The sequence below is a fragment of the Megalobrama amblycephala genome, linkage group LG3, assembly GCF_018812025.1.
Source record: "Megalobrama amblycephala isolate DHTTF-2021 linkage group LG3, ASM1881202v1, whole genome shotgun sequence".
Lineage (NCBI taxonomy): Eukaryota > Metazoa > Chordata > Actinopteri > Cypriniformes > Xenocyprididae > Megalobrama > Megalobrama amblycephala.
Window position 1 is genome coordinate 4,244,371 of NC_063046.1, and position 6,943 is coordinate 4,251,313.

At 43.3% G+C, this 6,943-nt stretch overlaps 1 protein-coding gene across 2 annotated transcripts in view; it reads left to right on the forward strand.

Annotated features, from left to right (window-relative positions):
* The window catches only part of cdkal1 (CDK5 regulatory subunit associated protein 1-like 1), a 491,748-nt gene extending 486,044 nt beyond the window's left edge, over positions 1-5,704 (forward strand). The window contains exons 15-16 of one of the 2 annotated variants that reach the window (XM_048183562.1): positions 4,503-4,594; positions 5,079-5,212. In XM_048183562.1, the coding sequence (XP_048039519.1) occupies positions 4,503-4,550 (48 nt within the window). In that variant the 3' untranslated portion in view covers positions 4,551-4,594; positions 5,079-5,212. Of the gene's footprint in view, positions 1-4,502; positions 4,595-5,078 lie in introns of both variants that reach the window. The other variant, XM_048183561.1, reaches the window with a different exon arrangement.
* The last annotated feature ends 1,239 nt before the right edge of the window (positions 5,705-6,943 follow it).

A 6,943-nucleotide genomic window follows, 5' to 3' on the forward strand; every position in this document is an offset into this window, starting at 1 on the left:
GCTGAGCCATCTGCACATCAACTGCCTCGAGATGCTGGCAGTAGAACATGCCCTGGCCACGTTCCAGACATTCCTGAAAGGACACCACGTCCTGGTCCAGTCGGACAGCATGACGGTCGTGTCTTATATAAACCACCAGGGAGGCCTTTCGTCCAGACGCCTTTGTGCCCTAACAAAGCGCCTCCTCGAATGGGCAGCGCCCAGGCTGCGGTCACTCAGAGCGACGCACATACCTGGCAAATCAAACCTTGGGGCAGACATGCTGTCACGGAGCAATGTCCCCTCAGACGAGTGGATGCTCCACCCCCAAACGGTACGGAAGATATGGGAAATCTTCGGGAAGGCAGAGGTCGACCTCTTCGCCTCAGAAGACAGCTCTCACTGCCCGACCTTCTTCTCGAAAGAGACGGATGCCCTGGCCCAAGCCTGGCCCAGGCTCCTCCTTTACGCTTTTCCCCCGATCGCAATGATCCCTTACGTGATCAGACGAATCAGGGAAGACAAACACAGAGTCCTACTGGTGGCCCCACTCTGGAGGACCCAAACCTGGTCCTCAGAGCTGTTCAGGCTCTCCACAAGAGACCCATTGCCAATCCCCCTGAGAAGGGACCTCCTCTCTCAGGTGAACGGGACGATCTGGCACCCCCAGCCCCAACTGTGGGCTCTGCACCTATGGTCCCTCGATGGGAGCCGATAAGCCTCCCCGGGAACATTTTGCACACCATTTCTCAGGCTAGAGCTCCATCCACCAGACGTCTCTACGCCCAGAAATGGTCGGTCTTCGTTGACTGGTGCTCAACGCGCAGCGTCGACCCTCTGGAGAGTGACATATCCCAGATACTGTCTTTCTTCCAGGAGCGGCTGGATAGTGGTTTCACCCCTTCCACGCTCAAGGTCTACGTTGCAGCCATTGGAGCGTTCCACGCCCCTATTGCTGGCCGGACGGTGGGCAGAAACGGCCTTATTGTCCGTTTCCTAAGAGGTGCTAGGCGTCTTAACCCCCCTAGACCACTTACCGTTCCCTCTTGGGACCTTTCCACTGTCCTTGCAGCCCTCAAGGGTCCGCCCTTTGAGCCAATGCAGTCAGCTGACCTTCGGCCCTTAACGCTCAAAACCACTCTGCTACTCACGCTAGCATCAGTTAAGCGCATCGGCGACCTGCAGGCCCTCTCTGTGAGCCCTGCATGCCTTGAGTTCGGGCCCAATGACTCTAAGGTCGTTCTAAAACCCAGACATGGCTATGTCCCCAAGGTGCTCTCAACCCCGTTCAGAGCACAGGTTATTTCCCTCTCAGCGCTACCTCCTTCCACGGACGAGGGAGAGGTACATTTACTCTGCCCCGTCAGGGCATTGAGGATCTATGTTGAGCGGTCTCAGCCGTTCAGGCAGTCAGACCAGCTCTTCATCTGCTTTGGCGGCCGCACCAAAGGGTCTCCGGTCTCTAAGCAACGCCTCTCGCGTTGGATAGTCGACGCAATTGCTCTATGCTACTCCTCTATGGGCCTGGACTGCCCCATAAGAGTAAGAGCCCACTCCACTAGAGGCATGGCCTCATCCTGGGCATGGTCTAGTTGCGTTTCTCTCAAAGACATCTGTGAGGCGGCTGGCTGGTCCTCGCCGTCCACTTTTGTCAGATTTTACAATTTGGACATCCCGACCTTACATGCTCGGGTCCTTTCGGTGTGAAAAGACGGCCTCTCTGAGCACCGTCATCACGCCCTTCCAGCCCCTGTACATCTAGGGTTCGACGGCTTTAGCCCCTCACATATCCTCTGGGCCCCCCTGGCGCCCACGTTATGTTTTGTCGTTCCCTGTCGCGGCACGGCGTGATTGAATTCGTTCCCCATACGCAGTATGAGTGAGAGTATCGAAAGGGAATGTACTTGGTTACGTACGTAACCTCGGTTCCCTGAGATACGGGAACGAGTACTGCGTATTATGCCGTGCCCCAACACTGCGGCTCAGTATCGTCGCTTCAGTCGAGTTAAACTGAATCCATGGCGAAAACACCGGCTTATATAGCCATAAGCCACGCCCGTTTTGGCGGGCTTGTTGGCGCGCTGTTTCGCCATTGGCTCGCGCAACTACGCCGCGCCATCATTGGTTCAAAGAGTTCCATTCCTTTGAGCCAATAGACGTGCAGTTTCACTGCGCTATTGAAAAAGGCTTCAGCAAGGAGGAAAAAGGAGCTTTTTCCCATACGCAGTACTCGTTCCCGTATCTCAGGGAACCGAGGTTACGTACGTAACCGAGTACGTTTTGTAGACGGGCTGTTTTCAGTGTGCTTTTAAAGAGCTTTCAGCTGCTGTATCATGTTAGTAGAGCAGGTTATATCTTCTACTGTAGCCACAAAAAAAAAAAAAAAAAAGTTCTGAGCATGTTACGGTCATATTGGAGTCAGAAGTGAATGCACTGATGCCACTGAAAGGCCCACCATACAAGGTCCCAGTGGTTTCGTAAAAAGTCTTAAATTCAGTTCTATGAAATTTAAGCCCATAAAAAGTCTTAAACATCTTAAATGATAATAAAGAAAGTCTTAATTATCATTTCAAGAGGAAAAACAGGAATCGTAATATGGCGTAATGTGATTATTAAACTTCAAAAGTCATGGATTTAATTAAATGTGAGCGCCGTATGCTTCAAAGTAAGAACGCGGCACTGTTGTGGATTCTACAGGCTTGTGTTTTCAGAGCAGTTCACAATCAATGAATACCACACATTACACATTGCCATACATTAATGCCATGTGTTTTGACAATGTTTTCTTTATGTTGTTTATATCATACATGCAATCACTATATTTCTGCCATCCATAAGTGCCATCTACTGTCAGAGAGTAAAACTGCATTTTTATTCAACTGGTGGATTGAAAAGGTGGTAATGTGAATTCGAAAAATAGGATAAAATATTGATATATTAATTTAAAAATATTGCTTTATATATGTAAATGTTTTTATTTAAATGAATATAAATATAATCATTTACAATTCTGACCCATCCCTTTTCTTAAAAAATGGATTAAAGACGGAAATTTAAGGTATCTAATTTTATAAAACATTGTTTTTGTAAAAATCTGTATTATTTGAACTGTAAAGTTGTTTGAATTGTCATTTTTACAGCTCCTGTTAAGTAATGTAGTTAACTAATGTTAACAATTGGAAGCTTACTGTAATGTTAGGTGGCATAAACCAATCGACACAGATTCTTGATTTTTAGATTTTTGCCACTTACCCCGATGTCTCCCAGCATTCTGGGAGACCTGCGTTCTGATGGCTTATTGAAGTGTGCATGTATGATATGTAAAGCCATTACTGTGGCTTTAAGCTCATCCAGACAGAACGAACATTTCGCTGTAGGGGAGGTGGAAATATATTACAAACTCAGACTCTTTCTTGACCCAAGAAATTATTAAAAAATAAATAAATAAATAAATAAATAAATCGTCTCATCTCATGCAGAAATACCACAGTCAAAATGCTGTATCTTTAACTGATAATATATGAAGCTGACATGTTGGAACACTGTTCAGTTTGTAAGGCTTTATTTGACATCACAACAGACATAACAAATGGAATGCTCAGACTCAGATACACAAATGATTACATTTTGATGTTGCGGTAGTAGTGACGTCGAGATTTTATTAAGACTTAAAGTCTTGTAAACGCAGTTTAGTTGCATTGCTGGGTTACTGGTTTGCATGTAAACTGGGACAATGGGTTATTTCAATAAGCTGATTTTATAGGTGTGCATGTAAATGTGCTCGATGGTTCCATGAAAAACCTTAAACTTCAATATAACCTTTTCATTGCACCAAAGGTTCTTTATAATGGATTTTTTTTTTTTTTTTTTTTTTTTAAATAAGTTCTTTACACTAAGAAGTAATAGTTCTTTAAAGAACTGTTCATGAAAAGGTTCCTTGTGTAACCAAAAAATGTTCTTTTATGGCATCACTGCAAAAAAACCCTTTTGGAACTTTTAATTTTAAGAGTGTGGCCTCTCAGATAGACTTCCTCTAGGCTATGTGAGAAGGCCATTTACACATGTAAAAACTAATATATGCTCTTTGTAATGGTCTTTAATGGCCCAGAGATGCTAAAGATGGCGGCCCAGGACCATCACTTTTCATTATGTCCCATCTGCCCAAAAGATCACCACCTACACTTTCCTAAAACCACAGAAATGCAATGGGCATTGAGCTCACATTACAATCTGCATTACAAACAGTTGGCTATTGCCTGAGATATAAAATCACAAAATGACCATTCAGATTGAGGCTCTGTATTTAATATCAGGGGTACAGAAATGAACACACATTATTGGGTGAGCTGTCAGGCCTGTCCTGATGGGAGACATCAGCCCATTACTGTGTCCATTATAGATGAACCTTTAATGTGCCAACACATTAGAGAGGACACGACTTCCACTTACAACCATTTTAGCCTTTGAGTCTCTGATGTGTCCTCTGGTGTGAAGTTGTGCTTAAATCTCTTGCCATTTTCTAGTGCAACTGCCCTCTATCACCATCCTGTCAGAGTGATGTAGATGGATGACATCTGGACCGCACACATTCACTCATATCACATCACATCACACGGTCAGTTTCCATCCAAGCATTCTCGTGCTCCAGCGATTGTGATGATTTAACACCGTTGATGCATAAAACCATAAAGTTCCATGAGTTCCTCTGTTGTTGTCATAGTAATAATATTTTTCTTTTGAGTTGCGATTAGTGCAGGTGATGATGTTGAATATCATTTCAGCATTTAATGGGTCTTTATTTCTGTTGAACCACCACCCATGATTGTCACTAAGAGCAGGTGCTTTTCGTGGCTTTCAGTAGTGGAATAAAGAAACATAAAAGTACAGCTTAAAGCTATTGAAATCTTGTATGAGCACAGACCCAGAGATGGGCTTTAACATGTTTTAGGAAGGTCCCCTTGCAAAAGGTATCAAAAGTCACTAACCCATCGCTCACTTGTACAGTAACAGATATGAATGACCCATAACACTGAGCTATTTCACTTCACCACTGTTTAGCTCTGTCTGGTATTTGTCTTTAATTCTCTTTTCTTTTACAGGACCTAAAGAAGGCCCATCAGAATGACATCTGTTCCTCTGAAGCATCCTCTGCGATCTTGGGATGGCCATGGAGATTTGACGGTGATGGACTCAAGCTGCTCTCTTTGGGATTTGCTCTGGCTGCCATAATCATGATTTTTGTGATTGAGCTGCACTGACACAAAATTATTCTTGATGTGTCGGATAAGGCCTTATAGAGTGTGCAGTGACCCAAGGACTCAAACCAGTGGTCAAATACTAATGTCTTGTGTTTTAAGGTTAAGTAAAGGTAAATGATGCTGGATGATTAGGGATATTTTTTTTTCTACTGCTAATTAAAGACTCCAATTTTAAAGTTACTTTTAAAGACTGAAACCTTTTTTTGCTTTCAAGTGACAGCAACTTTTGTGATGTTTTAGAAAATCTTTTTTTTGTTGTTTGTTGTTGTTTGTAGAACTCAAAGCCTCTTTGCCTATGTACAAGGACAGCTTGAAAGCATCTTTGGCTCTCTGTTCATTTTCAGTCCCAGCAGTCATTCATTTTCAGGCCAGGTGTCTCACTGTTGGCTTTGGGCTAAAAGCAACAGACTCTTCCCATCTTTGTTCCCAGCATAAAGCATGTCTAATAAATGAGACTCCACACACTCTCCTCTGTCTCCTGGGTTGTATTTCTGGAATGTTTTCTCAGGGATTCTGGCATGAGGAGGTCATTCACTTTATTTTGTGCTCTTGTGAAGCTACAATGTGTTTATGACCTCAGTCAGAATACTGTGTTGCATATTGTGTGTTATCATCTGTGTTCTTAAGTGTCAGATTAATTGAAAATGTAATACTCGTGTTGACAGGATGAAGTGTTAAAAGGCTGTTGATATTAAAGAAACCATATGTACTTTGTGCTCATATTATGGGAATAAAATACACTGACTGTAAACATTATGCCAAACCCTTATAAGCAATCCTACATATTCATTTTTCTTGTTCATTTACATATGTCCTCAAACTGTACCAATGCCTATATGTCTTTATGGTCTAGTGTACAATATACAGATGCATGATGCTGACAGTTCCTCACCACATTAATAGTTTTGTTATATGTTGTTTATGCGTTCTTCAAACATTTCTGCAACAGAGGCTTTGTCAAAACATCTCAAATGAACTTGTATGTCGAGTCAGCTGTAGCGTTAAACCCCATCGGCACCACACAGATTCCCAGCCTAGTGTTCCTTCTGAAATCTCCCACTCTGCGGTCTTATTACGGGCTGTGTCTACAGAGGAGCCGCACTGAGACAGCTGAGCGATTTGTGCAGGCATTTTGGAGTCAGCTCTGTCTACATGAGTGTGCAGAATGACAGGACATGCAAAACCTTAAGTAAGCAGGGATCCCTGGGCGCGTTTCAGTGTAGACTGAAGCTTTAGCGGAGCTGACGCCAGTCCACTGGGATGTAGTCAACACTCCTTGTGTGTGCTCGGCATGAGCGCTCTCACAACACTCCCTGGAGGAACTTCTGCCTCCTTAGAGAACGTTAACAGGCCAGATGAGAAGAGACTACAGTAACCTCGACACCATGGAAATGCTTGGGAAAGAAGCAGCGTGTGTCTTTCTGAGCGTGGGGACGGCCATCAAAACAAGAGTGCTTTTTCTTCAGGGACTCTGGATTGTTTTGAGACACTAAAAAACAACCTCTTCTCATGTTTGTTCTTACTTCAAAATGCAATTAAGTCAATAAGAAATCAAAATTCAATCCATTTTCTGTCTTAATGCAATTTTTTTTATTATTATTATTCATCAGTCTTACTAACCTTTCTTACAGTGTCGCAACTTACTCTAAAATAAATCGAAAAACTTTTTTGATTTTAGGTAACATAGGTGTCGAAAATAAAGTAAC